This window comes from Brassica rapa, chromosome A08 (assembly GCF_000309985.2).
Source record: "Brassica rapa cultivar Chiifu-401-42 chromosome A08, CAAS_Brap_v3.01, whole genome shotgun sequence".
Taxonomy (NCBI): Eukaryota; Viridiplantae; Streptophyta; class Magnoliopsida; order Brassicales; family Brassicaceae; genus Brassica; species Brassica rapa.
This window is the reverse complement of record NC_024802.2, coordinates 11,123,069-11,147,750: the sequence shown is the minus strand read 5'-3', so window position 1 is coordinate 11,147,750 and position 24,682 is coordinate 11,123,069. Positions and strand designations below refer to the sequence as shown.

The window sequence follows — 24,682 nt, the reverse complement described above, 5'->3', positions numbered from 1 at the left end:
TGGTTAGAAATCCAAAAAAGACAATGTTTATCAGATTTTCAGAACCTTCTCATTAAACTTATAAAAAACAGTAACGTGAACCATACAAATGTGGTTGAGTGGTATAGTGAACTTGGAAAAATGCTAATAAAAAGCTTTTGACAACGGACTACACTAATGTTTGGGATGACATTGTTACACTTCTTACTAGGAAGCGAAGCAAAGTGGAGCTGTTTCTTCTTCGGTAAGTCTTCCAAGCCTCTTTATATGATATATGGACTGAACGTAATGGGAGAAGGTTTGGTGAAGATCACAAGCCTGCTTTAGGACTTATCAAGCTCATCGATAAGCAGATTCGAAACCGTATCTCAAGCATAAACCATCACCACAATTCAGTCTACCAAGAGGGCATGGTTACATGGTTCTCTTATCACTAAATTCTATGTCTGATGTAAAGCTCAATTTTCTTTTCTTTTGATTCTCAAACAAGCAACTTTGGTTGTAAAATATATTTTTTGGTTGAATTAATTTAACATTCTTTAAAAAAAAATGCTAATAACTCCGAGTTCGAAACTTACCATCTCATATATTTTCGTTGATGTGATCAGACAATATGGATCTCTAATTTGTGAGCAATCGGGTATATATACTGATAAGTTTCTTGGGCTTCCAACTCAAAACCAATTGGCAATTAGTGGATTGGCCCAAGTCCCTTATATATTACTCAAGTCCCTTTCATATATTCGATGTGGGATCTTCTCTCCAATACCCTCCCTCGAGATAATGGTGCGTATAACCATTAATCTCGCAGAATCCATCATACCCCCTCCGAAATCATGCTTTATTTTCTAGCGATCTCGGCGGAACTGAGCCTTCTATGGGCCATCAGCTAATGGGATGATCGGGCCACTGTCCGGGCCGGATTAATGGGTCAGGGTATTGGGCCGACTCTGATACCATGATAAGTTTCTTGGGCTTCCAATTCAAAACCAATTGGCAATTAGTGGATTAGCCCAAGTCCCTTATATATTACTCAAGTCCCTTTCATATATTCGATGTGGGATCTTCTCTCCAATATATACCACTAGTGAACAGACTCTCAGAAGACTAGCCGGTTTGGCTTCGGCCCACCAAATGTCCTCAGGTTAAAAAAAAACAGTTATGTGAAATCTCATATTCTCCACTTCAACCAACTTTGAAGTGCAAGATAAATGCTAATCAAGAGATGACAACAGTATTAAAAACATTTCCAACCCATTTTTATATTTCTTTCTATATTTTTTTTCTACAGATAGACAAATTCTATTCTAAAGATGAATTTTATACAATGTAGTTTAATATAATCTATTCTTAAGAAAACATATAGAGAAATGATATTTTTTCTCTAACTTTTTTCATAATATAGTAGAACCAAAACCATATCTTAGTAGATGATTGATTTGTAAGTATTTAATTATCATGTTGTCACTAGTATAAATGATGACCAATTTTTTGCTTAAGAAAATATTAGGGGTGGTAAGTTAATTATTCATACTATTCAATGTTTTGAAGTTAGAACCTAGTTCCATTGGACTTTTCTACATATATGGGTATGTGCAAAATCTCTTTAGCTTTACTAAAATCCCTTGTTATCGTATGATTTAGGTCTGAGTCTGACCATTCCAGTATTGGTTCGAATTTAGATTGATTTTTCATATTTTAAATATTTTGGTACCGCAAGTGCATCTCCTATTCAGATATTTCTGATAAAGTTTAATTTGGTTCGGATTCAAGTCGATTAAGATATTTGATTGATTGCTAGTAACTACCTAAATATCTATTGGATATACTTTATCGAATATATATATCTAAACTATTATTTGCAAAGTAAATTTATGGAATCGAGCTCTCACGTTAAAAGTTAGACTGGTTAATGTCGTTGTTACCTTTAATAAATTTTATATATAATAATTTAATTAAAAATTAATTTTATATTAATAATATTAAATTTTTAAAAAGATAATTCTCATATATTTTGTTGTTATCTTGTAATAATATTTTATGTTTCTAAAAAATAAGATAATACTTATGTATTGTGTTGTTATCTTTAAATAATATTTTTATTATAAAAATTAAGATATAGAACAATATATAATTAAATATTAATGAAAAAAAAACATTTGTATAAAAATATAGTCTAAAACATTTCTAATATATGAGTGTTATGAAAAATTCAACACAATAATTAGTATATATATATTTTAATGAAATTTTCTGTCATATATAAATTATTTTATGTTTGGTATAAACTTGTTAAGAATATGAATAATAACTTAACATATTGTTTTTGAATTAACAAAATATAAAATAATAAATATCTATAAGAAGATTATGTCCGCATGTGCAGGTAAATTTTTGCATCCGAGCTCTCACATTGAAAGTTAGAACGGTTAATTTCTATACTACCCTTAATGAATTTTTTTATATATAATTAAAAACGAAATTTATATTAATAATATTAGATTTATATGTTATATTAGATAATTGTAAATTATGATAAATTTTTCAAATAAAAACATGTTTAAAAAAAAGATAATTATTATATATATTGTGTTGTTATCTGAAAATAATGTTTTCTACTATAAAAATTAAAAATTTTAAAAATTAATTTTCTGTTAATAATATTAGATAGTTGTAAATTATTATAAATTTGCCAAAAAAAAAATTTGCTTAAGAGCTCTCACGTTGAAAGTTAGAGCGGTTAATATCTATACTACCCTTAATGAGTTTTTATATATAATTAAAAACCAAATATATGTTAATAATATTAGATTTATATGTTATATTAGATAATTGTAAATTATGATAAATTTGTCAAATAAAAACATGTTTAAAAAAAAGATAATTATTATATATATTGTGTTGTTATCTGAAAATAATGTTTTCTATTATAAAAATTAAAAAACTAAGATATAAAAAAATTCAAATTTATTATCAATTATGTAAAAGTTTGTATAAAGATAAATTGTCAAAATAAAAAATATATTTTTAACAAGCCAATTCTTATATATATATATATTATGTTATTATCTGAAAATAATATTTTTTTACTATGAAAATTAAGAAAAAAAATAAAAAGATTATGCCCGCATGTACAGGCAAAACATCTAGTAACCAAATATAAATTTGGTATATTTGTATTCAAATAGTTAATTTTATTCAAAGTATCAAAAACTAATATATTTGGATATCTGAGTTATTATAAGTATATTTGGATACTCGTTCGATTATAAGTTCTGATAGAGTTTGATAACGGCTTTTAAGTATAGTAGTCTACCCATATTTATTCAAATATTTAACTGATTCAGTTTGGTATCTCCCAATTTATATTGGTTTTGGTTTGGTTCTTGGGTCCAAGTATTTGTCTATATATAATATGATTTGAAACTAAAATATATGATTCAGTTGAGGAGCCAATAAAGTGAAAAATGAAAAAAAAAACATCAATACTATTAAAAGAGAAGGAGTTTTAATAAATCTACTTAAAAATGTTGTTTTGACTATTTCATTAGACTTAACTTTTATTTTGGTCTTACCTTATATGTATGTAACAATATGTTACTCAATAACATTCATACCATATATTTACCCAATTTTTACTCCTTTTGTTAGTTAACGACTATAACAATCGCATATGTTTTCATTTTTAATTTAAAAGTGCGAATGCAATCAAATATATTACAACGTAATATACCTATTCTCTCAGAGATATTCCTTTCCTTTTCTACTCATATTAAATTCTTCTTAATTCTTTGATAACAAAATCTATCAACAATGTATTGTTTTTAACTTCCCGTAACATCCTCGCTAATATTTTCCAGCATTGCAAGGTATTTTAATGAGTATGTCCCACGTAGTCCTTTTTAAAATATGTTACATGCGATTTAGAAATTAAAATCCTTTTGGTTTTGGTGTTTTGGTTCTACATTTTAGGAACTATTCAGGTATTTACAAAGTTTGATTTCGTTTCAGTTGAGTTATTTTGGTTTTTGGTTCGGTTCAGTAGTGAAGTTGGAAACCAGTTAATATGCAAAACAAATTGGGTCTAATTCAGTTTCGTTTGATTTTGGTTTTCGGATAATTACCGATTTATAGATAAAAATATCAGATATTTTGAGTTCTCAGTTTAAAAATCGAGTAACTCGAGTTGTTTGAATAAAAATTTCTGATACTTCGGATAATTTTTAATATTTTAATACAAAATATTTGGATAATTCGGTTTATAAATAGTATGTTTAGGATATTTGGTTATTTAGAAATTAAATATAATTAATAGTTTAATCATATAATTTGTATTTTAAAAATTCAGATATCCATTTGGTTTTCAGTTCGGTTTTATTTTTTTTTTGTTTCAAAGATATATGATATGTTCGGTTATTTATGCAATTCAGTTTAGTTTTGATTTTGTATTTTCCATTTTGGTATGGTTTGATTCAGCGTTCTGGATAAATATACTCAAATCTATATTGTATCTTATATGAAAATTTATTTAATTTTGAAACAAATCCGCGCTTTTTAAGCGCGGGTCAAAATCTAGTTATAAAGTTAAATCTCGTTTACTGATAATTTGAATCCACTATGGATTGTTTAACTAATCCTTTAAGCGGAATCTTTAATAAACATTTTCTTAATGATATATGATGTGGTATATCATATGTGGAAGCCAAGGTCTAGTATCTTTTAGGGTCTGCTAGTATCATTTTAATTGAATTATGAATGCAGAGTTTATTGAAAATTAGATATTATGCTACATATTTACAGATAAAATTGCTGGTCTTAGAATATCTTATACAAACCAAAGTTGTTAATCATTAATATGGCGTAATGCAAAACCCTTTTTGAACTCGTGTCTACTAAGAAAAGTATCGTCCGTTGTACAGTTTTCATAAACAGTTCTTCAGAATCTTATATGCTATAAATAGTTAGATTCAGTTGATATATCACCACTGATAAATAGAATACACAGGGGTGAAAACTACAATATGCTATATATATATATAGTAGAGAATCAAATGTTCCAAAGGAAATAATTAATAATCAATATTCAACTTATGTAATCGTCTTCCCTTTTTTTTTTTGAACAACTTAATCGTCTTCCCTTTTCTTTAATGACATGTGCATTATACGGTCCCCACTTTGACACCGATTTGCTGCCTCTGGTATTTTGGCCTTTTTGATGATTATGGCTATAATGTAGTGCAGCCAAAATGCAGATAAAAAATAAAAAGCAGACCATATAGAATAAATACAAATAAATAGTTTGCAGATTAAATGAAGATCAATTGTCTAACCTTTTTTCTTTCTTATTTGCAGATCAAATAATTTATCACTAACATTGATCTGTAGGCAGTTTAATTATTATTTTAATATATATTTTTATTCTACATATTTTAAGGTGAATGACAAAAAAATGCAATACAATCTTTTTTTTTGACAACAAAACATTTACAAACTCATATTGACTCTGAATGCAATACAATCTACATCATAAAAAAAACTGCATTTATTCTCCATTTGTTCTTCTCATTCAGACCCTATATTTTCATTAGTAAAGTCTAACACTATCACTGTATCACATCTTGATGCTTAGATAATCTTAAGCACTGAATAAGACCCTTTTAATGTCGTATGTCAAATAAAAGCTCCTCTTAGCGTAACGCGTACGGCTGGTTCGGCCTAGCGAATTGAGTAAAAATCAGAGATTAATTGGGAATTAATCAAAGATTAATCGGGAATTAATCAAAGATTAATCGGAAATTAGTTAGGTAATTTTAAATATTTTTAATATATATATATATTAATGTTTGTAAATAAATATTGTAGTTGTAGCGTAGTAGTGGTTTGTGTGCTTTACTGGTGCTATGAAGTTGTGGGTTCGAGCAGAGGACATGTTGTTTTTGCTTTATTTTTCTATTTTTATCTCTAATGAATGGAAAATTATGGATATGTCATTATCTTCAACTCCACCACTTCGAGATGTAAACCCTAATTTCTGCCTCTTATCATTTTTTCAAGATTCACGCCACTTTGATCTCTTTTCTTGTAGGTTTGTTAAATTTTAATACGGTTTCAACCATACACATAATTTTAACCTCGAAATTTAGTAAAACATTTTTTTGTGTGGAAAATCCGAGTTTTTGAGTGAGTTGGTTCAATCCGCCACGGTTCACTGCCGAACAACGTCTAACGCCGAGTAATCGGCCGATCTGCCCGCATTTTAGAACAGGGTTTATAACTATATTATTAAAATTAAAATATTTTTTTGCAATAAACTTACTTACATCCTGATAATTATGACATGTGCACCAAAATAATAATTATCTATATTATTAAAATCGAAATACTTTTTGAAATAATATTTTTTCATCTTAATAATTACAACATGTTCCATTGAATTAATCGCTATTAATTAATTAATTATTATTTTAGACTTTTTTATATTTAAATTTACCAAACTTAATTAATTAACCGAAACTATTTATTTTTTTAAATTATTCTCTAACCAAACTTACTAAATTTACGATTATTATCTAACCAAAATTTACAATAAAATTGAAAAAATATTTAAAATGTAACTACAAGCTTTATATTCATGTATATTACTATTTCATTAATTTCACATACAAATATAAAATATTATGTTTTTGTTAAAACATATCTCTTTTATTTAAAACTGAAGTACTTTTTTGAAATAACTCTTCATTCATCATTATAATTACAACATGTGCCACTGAATTATTAACTATCTATATTATTAAAACTGAATTACTTTTTGAAATAACCATTTTAATCCTTATAATTACAATATGTGCACTGAATTAATAAGAGAAAAAGACCAAAATAGCACTAAATCAAGTTTTTGTTCTCAAATTAGCACTCAAACCCAAAAGTCACAAAAATAGCACTCAAGGGGTGGGGTTTAGGGTTTAGAATTTAGAGTTTAGGGTTTAGAATTTAGGTTTTAGGGTTTAGAGTTGAGAAGTGAAGTTTTGGGGATAAGATTTCAAATTTTGAAAAATAAAAAAATTTAAATTTTTCAAAAGATAAAATGCTATTTTGGTCATTTTAGTTTTTGAGTGCTATTTTTGTGATATAAACTTAGAAAGGTGCTATTTTGGAGATTTGCCCAATTAATAACTATCAATTAACTATTCTGTTAGATTCTTCTATATCTAAACTTATCAAACTTAGTTAATTTTTGCAAAATTATCTATTTTGTTAAATTATTCTCTAACCAAGCTTACCAAATTTATGACTATTCTCAAACCTTATTATTCTCTAAAATAAAATAAAAAATTTTAAATGTGACTACAAACTTTAAATTTTATATATTCATGTATATTAGTATATCATTTATTTCACATACAAGTATAAACTATAAATTTTTTTGTTAAAAAAAGAAGTTATTTTAAAATATATATTAAATAATTTAATGGTTAATATAATACATATGTATATATATATATATGAATAATAAAAATACAACAAATAAATTTCAATTTAATATTTTTGTCAAAAATAAACATAAAAGTAGAATTTATTTGGCATACACAAAATTTAGAGACATATTTATCTATCTTATTAAAACATAAATACATTTTATTTTGGAATACATTTATTAGTATGCATAAATATAATAATTTATTTTTGTTTATAAATAAATATATCAAACATGGTTAATATAGTTAAAAATTATTGACTGACGAATATGTTATATAACATATAATTTTGGTTGATTTTATATACAACCGCAATATAACCAATTAGAAAATTATACACAATTAAAAACCGTTAATCTATCATAAGTGTCATATATTCAAACAAAGATAGATGCACATTTGTTCAAGCGTTACATTTTTGTACTATGAAGCATTTCATATGTCTATTATATTAAAACAAACACCCTCAATACACATGTCAAACTCTAGTTCTATTTAAAAATGAATCACCATATGTGAGAACATTCCGTCTTTCAAAAGATGTAAATTCTTAAACTATGTAATTCATATGTTTTGTTCTGCAGTGTTTTTATGATAGTATAAACAAGTTTATGCCCCCTTGTAAAGTAATACTATAAAGGCGCCTAGTAATCTTTGTGCTCAATACTATATTTGAGTTCTACTTAAAACGAAAGCTACTAATTGTTGTGAACACTATCATTTATAATATAACATTTAGAATTCTTAGGATTTATATATGATCCAAATCGTAGGTATGTTTACAATATGATAAGAAGGTCACCAATACTCACCATGTTTTTAAAAGAAAATTACTACAATTTATAGAGGGGGTCCATTCGGGTTGTGTGATGTGTCACTAGTTTTTGGCGTTACGTAAAAATACGACTTGCTTTCAAGTTTTAAGAAAACAAAAAGAATGCTTCACGTTCGCCGTCTTTTGTTCGTCGAAAAAGAAACTTTATTATATGATGCCATTTTCAGCCGATAATCCCATTTTGGTTTTCACGTTCGTCAACTTTTAGGTCCAATGCTTTTTTCAATTTTAATAAAATATAGTTTATAAGATAGTGATTTATCTCTTTATACGTGTGAAATGTTCGGTTACTCTTAATAAATTTATTTCATCGGAATCTGTCTTTTTCACTTATGACCCATCATCCATGGGAGATCATAGTATTAGGTGTTTGGTTTACTGTAAAGCATGATTTACATATGATTTACGTACATAGGAATCTGTCTTTTCCACTCATGATCCATCATCCATGGGTGATCATAATATTAGGTGTTTGGTTAACTGTAAAGCATGAGTTATCAAGATAAACAGAACTTTCGATAAATATTACTCCCTTTTGTTTCATAATAAGTGTCATTCTAACATTTTTTTCTTGTTATACAGAAAGTGTCACTTTACAATTTCAATGCAAACTATACTTACTTTCAGCTAAAAATTAATTGTAAATTGCATTGATTTTATAAATAATTCTATTTATCTCAAATACTATTGGTCAGAGAGGTGTAATTAATAACAACTTACATATATTTCAACAACTTTCTTAATCTGTGTGAAAAATGTTATAGTGACACTTAAAAACGGATGGAGTATTTTGTAAATCTATTTTTGAAAACTGATGGACCAAATGCTCAGAAAAATGATGGACATAACTTAAATCTTATAGACAATCTATAATATTAATTAAATTATACATGTTGTATTCTAAAAAATTTATTCTTGCACTGAAAAAAACTGCATTGAGATTTATGTAAATCAATTTTCATATAATGTGTAAGAATTTACGAAAGAAAAATCTAACTGAAGCAATAACAACAAAATAACATGGTTTTGTATGGTGTTCTCTGGTTTCATATCTTTCTTATTTTTCAAATGTGTTTATACTACATGCATGCCGTCTAATAGCATGAGCAACTGGAGCGGTTGAACATGACTCAAATTTAAAAGTGAAAAAAAAATTAAAATAAATATATAAATTATTGTGTAAGGCTTTAAATTTTCAGGTAAACTACTAAATTTAGGAGTTTATCATTTCAAAAGAGACATCAAATATACAAAATTAGAACTATAAACTTTTAAAACTATTCTATTTCATTGTTTAATATACCATTAATAGTTTTTGAACAGGGCCATAAATAATTTGAGACGGCCTGACTCATGCATATTCGAAAACTCTGCAACGAGTGTTCAGATTTTTTTTTATTATTAATATGTACTGGGAATTAGTTTTTTTTTTAACACTGTAATGGGAATTAGTTTTTTTTTTTGATTAACCTGGGGGTATCCCAGGCCCATGGAGAGGTCCAGACTAATCTCCAAGGGGAGGTGCAGCCCACGGATAGACCCTCTCTCCGGGTATTCAAATGGGCCCTAAAGCATGGGCCCATATCCGTGTTGGGTGACCAGGATAATTGTGACTTAGTTTCGCGCAGCAGGTGGATCGAACCTGAAACATGTTGGTGTCTCAGCCCCGTCTCCTTACCACTCGACCACAATCACCCGGTCAAATAATGGGAATTAGTTATACTATATATTCTGATGACAAAAAAAAATGTTATACTATATATTCCAAACGTCTTTATTTTTCAATAAATCTAACAAAAATCTCAGTCACTGCATGAAATCCATGTTATTAACTTTGTTTTTTTAACATACTAGTCATAATCGACGTAAACACGATGTAATCATACGACAGCATCCTACATGCATGACCATTTAAATCAACCTCATACCTTGCGTTTGCTATATACTACTGTAAATGCACAAAATAATACCTATTTTTGGAATGAAATGCTTTGGAATGATCAATTCCATTAATTTCATAAAAAAATTTACCAGTTACCATGAATGAAATGGAATGCCATTCCATCAATTCCAAAAAAAAAAAAACCAAATACAAAGGAAACCATTTCATAACAATTTTGTCAATGAATAAATGAAATGGATCTATTCTATTTTTCTACTGCATTTCATTCTTGTTATTTCATTCATTTCTATTCTATTTATTCCTTTTTTGATTCACCAGTTACAGCCGTAGTAGTAAAATAAAGACGGAAACTCTTTTCTATAAATTGTGGATACTGGATGATAAATACGGTCCTTGTTTAGTCAAAAAGGTAAAATAACGAAATTTAGATATCTAACGTACGATAACGAAACTTCAAATATTATATCAACAGAACTGTTATACTTTATAATAATCTTACAAACACAAATTCATAATTCTATTACAAAAGAAAAAACAGATTCATTGCAACCAAATTATTGATAAGAAATACAAATCTCAAAGAAATTGAGAACAACTCACTTGATTATAAAGGAAATCCTAAATAACTAATGATGTTGCGGGTCGGGTCCTCCAGGGCTTAACCGCTCTGGAGTTTTTCCATGGCTGCTGTTGCTGCTACCTGAAGCTTGACCATCCAGTGCAGTCGCGCTCTTAGCCTTAATAGACGAGTTTAGACCTCTCACCTTCACCCCTACTGGAGCCCGCTCAAGAGGACGGCTTCCCATGGCGACTGAGGCTAGCAGAAGAAACAACAAGAAGCATAAGGAGAAGCTCAACTTAGCCATTACAGTTACAGTATGTTGCAACTAGTTTCTATGTATAGAAAGGCAATAGAAAGGGAGAGAGATGAGTTGCAATTGTGTAGTAGATAACGCGGTGGGTAAGAGTGTATATGAGGAAAGAAGAGATCCAAGGAGGGTTTCTATTTATAGAGTTTTACGGGATGGGTTTCTAGTAATGGTAGTGGAGATGGGTTAAGCTAGCTAAGGACTTGAGTGCTTATGGCAAGTGCAAGCGTGCGTTGTCACTGACGACGGTTTTTCTCGTTGCCTTCATTTTTCTTCATTACCAAAAGCATCTATAATAATCATATTAATGCTGCAACCATCTTAGCAAGTGACTCTTGCGACTTTCAAAGTGCAAATTAGTGCTTTGAATAATATAAAATGATAAAGATCGCCGCATTACGGTTTAGTACACATATTTAATACGAACGACATCTTAATATATACTTATTGTGTTGGGGCCTATGACTGGTCAAGCCCTTTATAGACTCATGTGCGATCCATTTGTAAACACTCGTTGATTTTGTAGGTGGCCTTGTCTCTAGGATGGATTTTTATACCCCAAAAATTGTGCGGATAATCGTGCTTGGTGGTTAAAATGCATCAAGTGAGAATCGATTTCCTCATTTCCATGTAAATCAGTAGAGTAAAACAACTGGTACTTACTTACAATCAATATGATAAATTTATTTTAAGCATTTACGTACGAGTTCCGAATTGAATTAAGATCTTTTCACGGTGTGTCAATATTTGTCAAACCTTCGTTAAGTAATCAATCAGGTATGCATATGATCATAAATACTCGCTATGTTGTTATGTCACCACGACTAACAAGTAGTTACAAAACCAAAAGTAATCAAGTAAACAAGACTAAACAATTAATTAAGGAATGTTGATTATTCGAAATAACTTGAAGATAAAAGTATATCCATTTATCCAATCGTTTTCCGTAATTACATCATCAAAGTAAGAAATATATCATGAATCTTATTTTACCAGAAAAAGATATGAATCTTATAATATACATTGGTCTATCAAAAAGAGCGATAAGAGCCGGCTTCGAGCGCTATTATAATAACAATTATATATGTCCATAAGGCAGAAATCTATAATACCAAAACTTACACAATCTCTAACTCGACCGTCCCTATCCATCCAGCGACAGTACATATAAAATATGCATGCGCACTAAGAGAGAGAGAGAGAGAGAGAGAGAGAGAGAGAGAGAGAGAGAGAGAGAGAGGAGAGAAGAGAGAGAGAGAGAGAGAGAAGAGAGAGAGAGAGAGAGAGAGAGAGAGAGAGAGAGAGAGAGAGAGAGAGAGAGAGAGAGAGAGAGAGAGTTAATAAAACGAGGTATGTCGTAGTGACAAATTGACAATGGACGAGGAGAGTGATTCATGAAAATCCAATAAGATTGAAAAGAAAAAGGAAAGGAGTAAAATATGAAAATGAAGTCAAAGGCTAAGAGCACTTAAGGGTTTGTGTTAGTTTTGGATTGGGGAGTCGGAGATTTTCGATATTTATATTCATTCATTTTATTCATCAGGAGATTTCATTACAAGAAAGAATATTCAAAAAAGTTTCAGCTAAAATAATCGAGAAAATGTATTATAATGTTTATTGCATTTGTCAGGGGATGGTAAGTGTAGCTTACGATTCCACAAGGTGAGGTTAAGTAATTTAATTGAAGGATAAGTTTCCAACTAATCGCATTTGTTATACTGTAATACGTTTTTTTAACTGAAGCCTTTTCTTATCCAAATCCAGGTTTCAACAAAACCGGTGTCAGCATTAAAATGTCTGACCAAAATACTATGCAACACATCAGTAAATCACTACATCATGTTAGTGACATTTACATATGAAATAGAGACTCACTATCTGACAAAAAATGATTTATATATATATATATATATATATATTTCTTTAAAATAGAGCAAAAACTGATAGAAAAATATAAATAACATAACACGTGTTATTGGTTTAGTGGCAAACAGAAAGATCACACTTTAGAGTTTTATCCGGCATGTGCATAGTTCGAAGCGCGGCTGCTGGTGGATTTGTACGGTGATTATCTTGAAGAATCTTTGAGTCCAATACGGAGAAATCTATGTCTAAGCTGCGTGTGGCCACTGATAGATTAACATGGAATGATCACCAGTCTCTTTGAATGCCTTCGGCGGACTCTTCGAAGGGCTATGTCCAGATTTCCAGTGGACGGTGGTCATTAGGCGATAGGCTGATCTCTTTCGAAAACAAGAAATCTGGAAACCAGAATCATCCAAAAAAATCAAATAACACGTTCATTAGTAAATCTACAACATGTATACTACATAAATAAACAAAAAAAAATAAAATAAATCTACCAGCTGAAAATAAGTCTACTACTCATAATCATTGAAAAGGTTAAAATATGTATATAACTCATATAAAATTATTGAATAATAATAATAATAATTCATTTTGAAGTATATATATATATATATCGTTTATCTACTGAAAAAGTTAACGACATATTAATTTACAGTTGAATTCGGTTGACTTCTCAGTTGGGTTGAAATTACAGTCACTAACTTTATCTCTAAAATATTCCTAGTTAAAAAAACAAAGCATATCACAATTTACATGTATATACAGTTCCATCTATCGAAGTTAGAAAGACAACTATTCTGATGCTGTAAAATAAATTCTGCAAAAATAGTAAACCAGTATACTCAAATGTAAGAGGTGGGCACAAAGCAAATAATAGCAAAATTTTCAGTATTTGTGATTTGATTTGTATTTAAAGGATATATAAACTTCTGAATTGCTTTGCTCCAAAAAAACTATGAATATCCAGAAAATCAGATTAAAGTTATAGATATTTGCAAATATTTGAAGATATTTCATTCACGTTACTTAATACAAGTAAATCTAAAAGTTGTTTTCAAAACATTTTTTATAATATAAAATAACAAGTAAAAATTAATGGAGGTATATGTTCTGTTAATCTCAAAAACTAATTAATTATTTATAAAACATACAAAATTTATGAAAATTGTAGTTCTATATTATTGTCTTAATTTAATAATTTTATAAGTAATTTTGTGAATAAAATAAATAAAAATTATGTGTCAAAATAATAATTATATAAAATTATAAATTTTAAACTCTATATTTAATTATAGATATTCATTTATTTGTAAACAAGACGAAGCGGAGCGGATATCCGCCTCCTAAAATTTATTATTTTCGATTTGTTCCGGTATTAATTCTTAATATTTGTTTTGCTCCGGATAATTATAGATATCTAGATTTTTCGAATCGAAACGAATAAGAAATAGTATCAAATTTAAAGGATAAAATACCAAGAAAGACTCATATGGAACTATATCTTGTGTGTTGGGTATATGGATGTTAATGGCATGGTATCAATAGATACCAATTACAAAATAAGAAAATCATCTAAAATTTCTACAAGATGATTTAGAAGAAGTAGCAGCAGTCTTGAGACCAACACCAGATCTTCCCTTAATGCACTTGGGATCAAATGATAGAGTGGGCGAAGAGGGCAATGGTGATGCTGAGACAAAGAGATTTGTGATGTCTTTAAGAGGCTGCCTTCTTCTGATTCTGAATTGGATTTCGTCTTTGTCGATGGATGAAGAAGAATCAAGAGGGACTTTGACAGAAATGGTGTTCATCTTTGAGTGTGAGACATTCTCTTTGTTGTTGTTTTGAGGTTTTCGATTTAGAACCGCCATTAATGTAAGAACTAGAGAGAGAAAAAAAAAAGAGAAAGATGGAATTGAGGAGGAACTGAAGAAGTGTATATGAAGTGTGGGAATAGGAGGGACTTTGAACTTGATTTGGAAGTGATGTATATGAGATCTTAGAAGACTAGCTTTTTACGCGCCATTTGATTTTAGAGTGTGCGGCAAGAAGAGGAGGGAACAATCACGGAGTTTTGTTTATTTTTTCTAACAGAAATTCAATTTTTCAAAATTGGGCCTATAATTACTAATTATTATTGGGTATTATTTTCGAGCCCAAATTTTTTTTCAGGTAATGTACACTAATTGGTGGGATCATAAATACATATACACTATGATATATACACTATGATGTATTTATTTGTGCACGTACTTTACATTTAAACCCATTTCATTTTTTTTTTTCAAAAAAAAAAAACTCATTTCTTTTTTGGCATGACACTAATGCCTTGATTGGTAGAACATTAACATTACAACTAGCATTATGTTATAGAAGCAGTATGTTGCATGAATTATTAAAATTTGTATATAATATATAATATATTTATTTTAGTGGATAAATTTCTAATTAAAAACATATATAATGAATTTATTTTATTTAATAATTTAAAAGTTATGTTTATATCGAAAATATTATTTTAAAATAAATGTTATAATTAAAATATCTATTTTTAAAAATAATTTTTAACATTTAAAATAAATTAAATTATATAAATTAAATTATATCATATTTTAAATGTGACATACTATTTAAAAAATATATTTTTATTGTAAATTAGTTTTAAAAATTAAAATTTTATTTTCTGGATAAAAAAATAGTTTTATAATATTATTAAATAAAATAAATAAATGAATTAATTAATTATATATTTTCATTAATTTTATAAATTATAAATGCAAATGCTCTTCTAAAAGTTTCATATGAGAGCATTGGCCGAAAAACATTTGGAGAGCATTAACATTTAGTAAATGCTTTTCTAACAATTGTTGATTGGATAATGTAGAGAATAATACTAATGTTAATGCTCTACCAATCAAAGCCTAATAAACAATTTCTCAATCATCTAAAACTCGTGATTGTGGTGCAAAAATAAGCCCTCATCTCAAGTCTCTTGTTCTGCATTTAGACCCGGCTCAAAAGATTGTTGGGCCCTTGGCAACATGGACTAAAATTTTTTTCCTACATAAATCTATATAGTAAAAATGGAAAAATTGCCAAAATTAGATGAAAACAGGATATTTGTTTCTAGGTATAATTTTTTTTGTCAATTTTATCCTTTCTATTTTTTCAAATTTAATGAAATAAATATTTTTATGATTTAAAAAATTATGAAAAATAGAAACAATCAATGAAATACCTATATACACAAACTCATATTTTTTGGGTTGAAAACCTTGTTAAATAAAAATTTTAAATTATGTTCTACGAAAATTAGATTTCATCTTCTAGAAAAAATGGCTTGATAGAAATCAAATTCCAAGTTAGACAAGTTAATTTACTTTCTCTCGAACTAATATTTTACTTTTAAATAAAATTCTAAATACGAAGAATTCAAAATCTATGTATTGTAAAGATAGCTACGTTTTTCTGAATGCAACTGACATTTGTGAACAATTCTAAAATTTTTAGGAATACGAAATCTGAACATAATTCAAAAGGCTACATATAGTAGAATCTGCTTATGAAATTGTTGTTTGGTTTCTACGCTTACATTTAACGGAGAAGAAAATCTAATTTCCAAAAATTTTGAAATTTCAGTTATAAAAATATTTTAAAAATAATCTTCTAACTTTCCTAAAATATGTAGAGGCCAATTTCTTTGTCAAAAAATAATTAAAAATTGATTTAACCTTTTCTTTTTCATCAAACCATGATTTTTTTATAGTTTTTCTTGTAATTTTCACAAACTCTTCTTCCATTATGCATATCTATACCACATGCGGTGTATAAGAATCGTAAAACTCTTCTTCTTATATTAATACACGTATTGTTACAGGCTGAGAAATGATTAATCAAATCATAAAGAAATTCTCATTTAAAAAAAAGATCCTTCCCCAAAATTAACAATTTGCACGAGAAGACTAGCCATATTCTTAACACTGTTCATATTCATACTCATATACATCCATGTTACTTCATTAAACTTGTTCAAGAACCAAGGAATCGACGAATAAAATTAGGCTTAGGTTTAATTTGGAGATTTTCTCCTGTTCGTCGTGGGAGAGAGAGGCGGAGTTTCCAATTAAAATTAAGATTATGTTTAATTTAGGGATTTTAGTTTATTATCTTTTATATATATATTTTTGGTTTACGTTAATAGGTTTAGAATAATTTAAAATGTAAATATAATTATAAACTAATTTAAACAAGGGTTAATTTTAGGATTTAAGAAATAAATTATACTATAAGAATAATTTCAGGGCGGACAGTCTTGCACGCAGTGCATAAAAGTAATCTTCTATTGTTTTTCATATATATATGCGGAACTACCAGTTTGGTTTGCATGGTCTACATGATTCTGTTTATGTTGCTGATAAAAAAAATACTAAAGGGATAAATATTTTTTTTTTCATTTTGTTTTGGCAAATTTCTCTTTAAAATTTTTTGGGCCCATCTCTTTAAATTGTTTTTACAAAAATTGGTTCCTTTTTCAGTAAAATTTATACAAAACAAATTGGGCCCTAGGTCCACGCCCACTGAAAATAAGATAGTTCTCTCACTATCATCCACTTTTAACTTTTCCATTCGACTAAATGTTAACTAATTGTATTTTATTTTCAAAATAATAATAAAACACACTTCACTAGCAGTCCAAATGTACATACAATATTCCCTCTACTTATAACAGTAAAATTTCATCATTTTTGAAGTGTATCAAGCAGTCCTATATATATATATATCAATTCAGTTATTATTTATTAACCATACCAACAAAATAATTTTCAATATAATTTTGTATTACTAATAAATTAAGGATATATGAAATATATTGATTCTTTTTTGTATAATTCAAATCCTTTATATATATTTATAACTGTTTTTTATACAATGCTATATTTTATTTGTTTTTATCAATTACATATATATTTTGAATTTATATTTTTTTAAATTATGATTATTATTTTAAATTACTCAAACCTCCAGTTATCAAATAGAAGTTATGAAATAAATAGTAATATATATAAAATTTTATATAAATTATTTTAAATTTTATAGTATTTGGACCTTTTTTATTTAGTTTTACCATATTTTTTAAACAATTAGATTCGCTAAAATGATATTTGTATTGTTATATCCGCTTGATCCACTAGATTCGTAACGGATATCCAATAGATTTATAATCTGCTTTTTCCATTTATAGTCTAAATTTATTTTCATTGAAATAATAAAAGAAATGAAAAGATGACAGAGAAAAGCAACCACTACAAGAAAACACAAGATTAACGATGAAAATTAACGAGGAAAACTGGTCCTCGTAAATTTACGTTGACTTTACGAGAATCTTACAAGGAAATTTACAATCAACGTTAGTTCGTCGTAAAATAACGAGGAAACGATTTCCTCGTAAAAACCACGCAAGGTAACTTCGTTTTTACGATGAAAAACTGTTTCCTCGTAAGCTCGACGTAAAAGTAGCATCTTCTTTACGAGGAAATAGTTTACATTTACTTAACGAAGAATTTTCGAGTCCACCCACTTTGTAATTGTAACACGTTTTTTGTTTCGGCTACCTTACTAAATTCCACATAATCACGAGTAATGAAAATGATGATGTTTCTGGTGATGACGAAAATGTCGATGTATCTGACTGATGTATTTGTGTTTTAATATGACTGATTTTCAGACTTAATCCATGTGATTTGATGGATTTAATCATGAAAATCTATTTATATAATTTAATTTTATGTGATGGGGTTTGAATTAGAAAGAAGAGATTGAGATTATTAGTTAAGGAATTGTGGTTTTAGAATTTGGGGTTTAGAATGGATAGAAGAGATTGAGGTTAAAGGGAGGATGGGGTTGGGGTTGGGGTTTGGGGTTTCGGATTTTAGGGATTTAAACGTAAACATAGTTATTTCCTCGTAAATTAACGAGGAACTTACGACGATTCTTAAAAATAAAGAACGCGGCACTCGTTAATTCCACGTAAGCAGAAATCGTCGTAAAGACCTCATAATAAAAAAACGATGGCCTCGTTCATTCCTCGTAAAAATAAAAGCGGGCCTCGCTAATTCCTCGTAAATTAACGACGATGTAACGAGGAAACGAAACGGGAATAAATTGGTTTGCCGTGATCAAAGTTACACCTCGTGGACAAATCATCAGTGGAGAAGAACCACCATTGCAAGAAGAACAGATAGATGAAGTTGAGGTACCTGAACAACAAATTGATGACATCCTTCTCATTGATCCGCATAATCATGAGTACGAAGATATTACTGACGATGCCACGGACGAAGCTGTTGAAGACGAGTTTAATGAAAATGATGATGTTTCTAGTAATGACGAGAATGTCGATGTATCTGATTGATGTATTTGTGTTTTAATATGATTGATTTTCAGATTTAATGCATGTGATTTGATGGATTTAATCATGGAAATCTATTTATATAATTTAATTTTTGTAATGGGGTTTGAATTAGAAAGAAGAGATTGAGATTATTAGTTAAGGAATTGTGGTTTCAGAATTTGGGGTTTGGAATGGATAGAAGAGATTGAGGTTAAAGGGAGGATGGGGTTGGGGTTTGGAATATATGAAGTAGAAGATAAGGAAGATAAGGAAGAAGGGGTTTGGGGTTTCGGATTTTAGGGATTTAAACATAAACGTAGTTATTTCCTCGTAAATTAACGAGGAACTTACGACGATTCTTAAAAATAAAGAACGTGGCACTCGTTAATTCCACGTAAGCAGAAATCGTCGTAAAGACCTCGTAATAAAAAAATGCGGGCCTCGTTCATTCCTCGTAAAAATAAAAGCGGGCCTCGCTAATTCCTCGTAAATTAACGACGATGTTACGAGGAAACGAAACATGGACCTCGCGAGTTCCTCGTAAATAAAAACACGGGCCTCACGAGTTCCTCGTAACTTTACGAGGAATTTACGACATTTCATAATTTCCTATATATACACGCGAGTTCTCACTTCCCATTTCGTCTCAACTTCCTCTCCCTTTTGTAGCTATGGTACGCTCTCTATTTCCTCTCTAATTTGATTAGTTTAGGTAGATTAGGTGGTTAGTGTAGGAAATTTAGATAGTTTTACGGATTTTATGTTAATTAGTGTTGATTAGGTGGTTAATGTAGAGAACTTAGTTAGATTTATAGAATTTGTTAATTATTGTTGATGTTAATTTTAGGCGAATCATCATCCGTCACACATGCCGACGCGGATGTAGAGAGGAGGAGTGAGGAATTCTACCGGGGATGAACGACCCTTAGTTTTTTTTTTTTTTCAATGGTTGTATTATAAATTCAAAAATTATTTATGTATAAATTATTTTCGTATTTAATATTCTTTTTAAATTAGATTTTTATTAAATAATTAAATACATTGTTTTTTTTTAATCTGGAAAATATAAACTCAAAGTAAATTCGTAGCTAAATTACGACAACCTTACGTGGAAATTTTACGAGGAATTAACGAGTAAAATATTTACGTCAACACTACGAGGAAAGATTAACGAGTATTTGACGTGGAAACATTTACGTGTTATTTACGAGGAAATGTTTTCAAGGTATTTACGAGGAAATGTAGCGTCCCCCTTACGTGGAAGGGTTACGTGGTTTTTACGACGAATACTTTGCTTCGTCTTTACAAGGAAATGTTTTCTCGTTAGTTTACGACGAATTAGCAAGGAAATATGCGTTACGACGAACAAATAACGACGAAACGTGTTTCCTCGCTAGTTCCTCGTAAAACTGATTTTACGACGAACTTACTACGAATTTCGCCGTCGTTAATGTTGTGTTTTCTTGTAGTGAACATAAGAGAGACGTCTTACATCCGAGAAAAGCAACATAAGAGAGACGTCTCAAATCTCTCAAGTCTCTATATTCTCTCTTTTTATTGGCGTATTAATTCCCAACACTCTCAAGTCTCTTTATTATTTTCTTCACCCCTATGGCTTCGTCTTCTCAAAATGATGAGTTGGATGATGCATTTGATGAGCTCTTTGATCAAAAATTTGATCAATTTTTTGATAACGCGTTTGAGAAGTTTACTCTTCAAGGAGACAAAGAAGAACGAAGAAAAAAAGAAAAAAGCAAGTTTTTATCGAAAGAAATCGTGAAGAAAGGCATATTCGTTTGTGGAATGATTATTTCAGTGATACTCCAACGTATCCTAATAATATTTTCAGACGCCGTTTTAGAATGAACAAGCCATTGTTCATGCACGTTGTTGCTCGACTCTCCAACGAAGTTGAATATTTTCGGGAAAAGAAAGATGCTATCGGAAGGATTAGTCTCTCTCCCCTTCAAAAGTGTACCGCAGCCATTCGTGTCTTGGCGTATGGTTCTGCTGCTGATACGGTCGATGAATACCTCCGGCTCGGTGAAACAACAACTCGGTTATGTGTGGAAAATTTTGTGGAAGGGATAATATATCTGTTCGGCAATGAGTACTTACGAAGACCAACACCGGCTGATCTTCAACGATTACTTGATGTTGGAGAGTATCGTGGATTTCCTGGGATGATAGGAAGCATCGATTGTATGCACTGGGAGTGGAAGAATTGTCCCACCGCTTGGAAAGGGCAATATTCTCGTGGTTCGGGTAAACCAACAATCGTTTTAGAGGCTGTTGCTTCGTATGATCTTTGGATATGGCATGCGTTTTTTGGACCTCCAGGTACCTTAAATGATATCAATGTTCTTGATCGCTCACCTGTTTTTGATGATATAATACAAGGTAAAGCTCCGAATGTCACTTTCACCGTCAATGGAAGAGAGTATCATATGGCTTACTATCTTACCGATGGTATTTATCCGAAATGGGCTACTTTTATCCAATCTATTCCTCTACCACAAGGTCCACAAGCAGTTTTATTTGCTCAACGTCAAGAAGCTGTCCGAAAAGATGTCGAGCGTGCTTTTGGAGTCCTGCAAGCTCGCTTTGCCATTGTTAAAAATCCAGCGTTGTTTTGGGATAAAGCCAAAATTGGAAATATAATGAGAGCATGTATCATACTCCATAATATGATAGTGGAGGATGAACGCGATGGATACGCACAAGTTGATGTTACGGAGTTCCAGCAAGGAGACGACCACGAAAGTTCACATGTCGACCTCGCGTATTCTACAGATATCCCTTCAAATATCGCAAATATGATGGGTGTTCGAACAAGGATTCGTGATCGACAAATGCATCAACGACTGAAAGATGATTTGGTTCAACATATTTGGCGTAGATTTGGACATGACGGAGACAACAACTGATCTTCCATGCTTCTTTCGAATAATTGTCGTTTATTGTAATAATATTTGTTTTTATGTTTTTATTTAAAAGTCTTTGTTTAAAATGTTATCTTTTATTATGTTTTATATTATATTATATTCTTAATTTTAATTAAAATGTTTAATATTATTTTATTTTTAAGATACCCAATATAAGAGACTTGCAATGGAAGTATAAAAATATACAGTTTCTTAATCATGTCTCTTAATCAACTTTAGTGATTAAGTATAATTTAAAAAAAATAAGATACCCATTATGGGGATGAGGGATAATGGTGCTCTTATCTTCTTCAGTATCTCAATATCCAGAACAGAGCCTGGTACATATTGTATTACTTCAAATTAAGAAAACCCCACACGAAAATCTTCAAACTTCGGGCCAAAGGCTTCTAAATTTCTTAGAGGAGTATGTTTACTTGGTGGGAAAGGATTCCATTTCCAGGTTGTGCATATTAGCATAGGAAAGTATATATTTATATATTCTTATGCTAATAGTGCAAATCCGAAGGGTCTCTATTAAACGGATCGGTATAATCATTGGCGCCTTGAGGACACGAAATGAGGACACGAACAATCTTCATTGGCGTCTTGAGTGTCCTTAACGCTGGTCGAATTAAGCATTGGCGCTACAGGTGTTTATCCTTCGACATCTTCTTTTTTCCTTATCCACTAATTTCTTAACCCAAAATTACAAATGAGAGAGATTCAAAGAGCCCTAATAATCAAAAGAAGATTTGCAAAAGGTTATCTACGATGCTGCTATTAGAACCCAGGTCTCCCAGCTAGATTATGGGTCCGACTGGTAATGGCTGTAGCTTTAAAATTTTTGTTGTAGAAAAAAATCTGTAGATTTTTTGATGTGGCTTTAGATTTTATTGCTGTAGAATTTTATGGAAAGCACTAAAACATTGCTTAGGATATTTGGCTCTGCACTTGTACAGTTGTAGCTTATTTCAAGAGATGTGGTTTAAAAAAAAATTTAAAGCTTGATTGCTCTGAATTTGGTGCTGTAGAAATAAATAGGATTGTGGACAGCACCTACATCAACTACCAATCACCTCCATAAGGGAATAGATGACCGCTTGTGTTTCGGGTTTATACCTAACTCTTATTATCTTATTTGATGACAAGTCAAAGGAAATGAGTCCTGCAATCCTAATTCAAATTCTCAGGTCTAAGCACAACCTAATAGTTCGTTTTATATATAAATTTATAATATTGTTCTTTTATAAAGTTAATGGTTTTTTATTTGATCAAATAAAGTTAATGGTTTATAATGGTTGTTTTTATACATAGATTTACATTGGTTGCATTATATATATATTTATAATATTGCGTTGTATAGGTAAGGTTTTGAGGGTGGAATTCTAAATTTTAAAAAATTAAAAAAATAAATTAAAATTTTCAAAATAAAAAGAATCGATTTTGATCATTTTTTTTAGAGCTATTTTTCGTGACAAAAACTTAAAAATGTTATTTGAGAAAATTTCTCTATATTTTTTCGTGACTATAATTTTTTTTGTGACTATAATTTGATATTTTTAAATATTCTTTCAACTATTTTTGAAGAATTTTAGTGTTAAACTAAGTCTAATAAAGATGGCAAATAGAAAACGAGAGACATGGCTGAGATTTTTCCCTCTCCTTTACCTTCGACTCCCCTTCTGATAAGCTAATGTCTCTGGTTTCGTCGGAACTCAAAACCCTAGATCTGCTCGCGAGGATTGAAGGTTGTCAGTTTCTGGTGCTTCTTGGAGCTGCCGCGAGGTTGGTGGAGTGTTTGGCTTAGAAAATGTCGGTTTTTAGGACTTAAAGCTTCTTCAGATTTGATTTTCTCTTTCCAAATATTTGGTGATGCTTTCACGACGGTGGCGCATGACATCACGAAGCGCTTCGTCTACCATGGATCTACCTTCTGCTAAGGCAGGCAGTGTGTCTTTTTCTAGAGGTGCGAGATGGTGTTATGGGTGCTGTCTCCGATTTGGTGTTTCGAGGGTGACCGTTCACTTTCGTCTGAGAAGATTTTCGTGGACTGTGTTCCTATGAGGAGGGTACATGTGCTCTCCATCTTCGTGTGTTGGTGGAGTCTCCTGATGACGGCGCGAGTAGTCTAGTCGCTTAACGAGAGCAGACGATTCGTCTATGGGCCACTGCTGTTCAGATAAGTAACTTCACCTTTTTTGTGTTCTCCGGTCACGACATTACCATGTCAATACAATTGAAGAGCCACTGTGACGATGTTTAAAGTGCATAAGGTCTATAACGTACATGTTTATAAAAGTTAATATCCTCTGAAGAGTGAAGGAGTCAAGAGGCTTGTTCACCGGTTCTCGGTGGCAACACGTAACAAGGCCAATATCTCAGGAAGTAGTCAACCGGAAGTGTGGCTTTGGTGGTGATACATGGTTTTTCA

General features: G+C 30.1%; 4 protein-coding genes across 4 annotated transcripts; 2 read left to right on the top strand and 2 right to left on the bottom strand.

Moving 5' to 3' along the window:
• Positions 1-9,743: 9,743 nt before the first annotated feature.
• LOC103834064 (CLAVATA3/ESR (CLE)-related protein 2-like) lies at positions 9,744-12,305 on the bottom strand. Its single transcript, XM_033277398.1, has one exon. It carries the CDS (start codon positions 11,059-11,061, stop codon positions 10,822-10,824), a length of 240 nt encoding a protein of 79 aa, XP_033133289.1. The 5' UTR covers positions 11,062-12,305; the 3' UTR covers positions 9,744-10,821.
• Positions 12,243-19,659, top strand: LOC108869318 (putative uncharacterized protein DDB_G0271982). The gene is made up of 2 exons (XM_018653563.2): positions 12,243-12,414; positions 14,854-19,659. Exons 1-2 carry the CDS (start codon positions 12,243-12,245, stop codon positions 14,934-14,936), a joined length of 255 nt encoding a protein of 84 aa, XP_018509079.2. The 3' UTR covers positions 14,937-19,659.
• LOC103834063 lies at positions 14,375-14,868 on the bottom strand. Its single transcript, XM_009110117.2, has one exon. The coding sequence runs from the start codon at positions 14,802-14,804 to the stop codon at positions 14,502-14,504; it is 303 nt and encodes a 100-aa protein (XP_009108365.1). The 5' UTR covers positions 14,805-14,868; the 3' UTR covers positions 14,375-14,501.
• A 1,185-nt stretch (positions 19,660-20,844) lies between the features above and the next one.
• LOC103834318 (putative nuclease HARBI1) lies at positions 20,845-22,396 on the top strand. Its single transcript, XM_009110394.3, has one exon. It carries the CDS (start codon positions 21,187-21,189, stop codon positions 22,249-22,251), a length of 1,065 nt encoding a protein of 354 aa, XP_009108642.2. The 5' UTR covers positions 20,845-21,186; the 3' UTR covers positions 22,252-22,396.
• The last annotated feature ends 2,286 nt before the right edge of the window (positions 22,397-24,682 follow it).

Excerpts from the sequence above, each read along its gene's own strand:
- LOC103834064 (XM_033277398.1), bottom strand. The coding sequence starts at position 11,061 with ATGGCTAAGTTGAGCTTCTCCTTATGCTTCTTGTTGTTTCTTCTGCTA.
- LOC108869318 (XM_018653563.2), top strand. The coding sequence starts at position 12,243 with ATGCGCACTAAGAGAGAGAGAGAGAGAGAGAGAGAGAGAGAGAGAGAG. Across the intron at positions 12,415-14,853 it reads GAGAGAGTTAATAAAACGAG|GAGGAACTGAAGAAGTGTAT; the intron begins GTATGTCGTAGT and ends GATGGAATTGAG.
- LOC103834063 (XM_009110117.2), bottom strand. The coding sequence starts at position 14,804 with ATGGCGGTTCTAAATCGAAAACCTCAAAACAACAACAAAGAGAATGTC.
- LOC103834318 (XM_009110394.3), top strand. The coding sequence starts at position 21,187 with ATGAACAAGCCATTGTTCATGCACGTTGTTGCTCGACTCTCCAACGAA.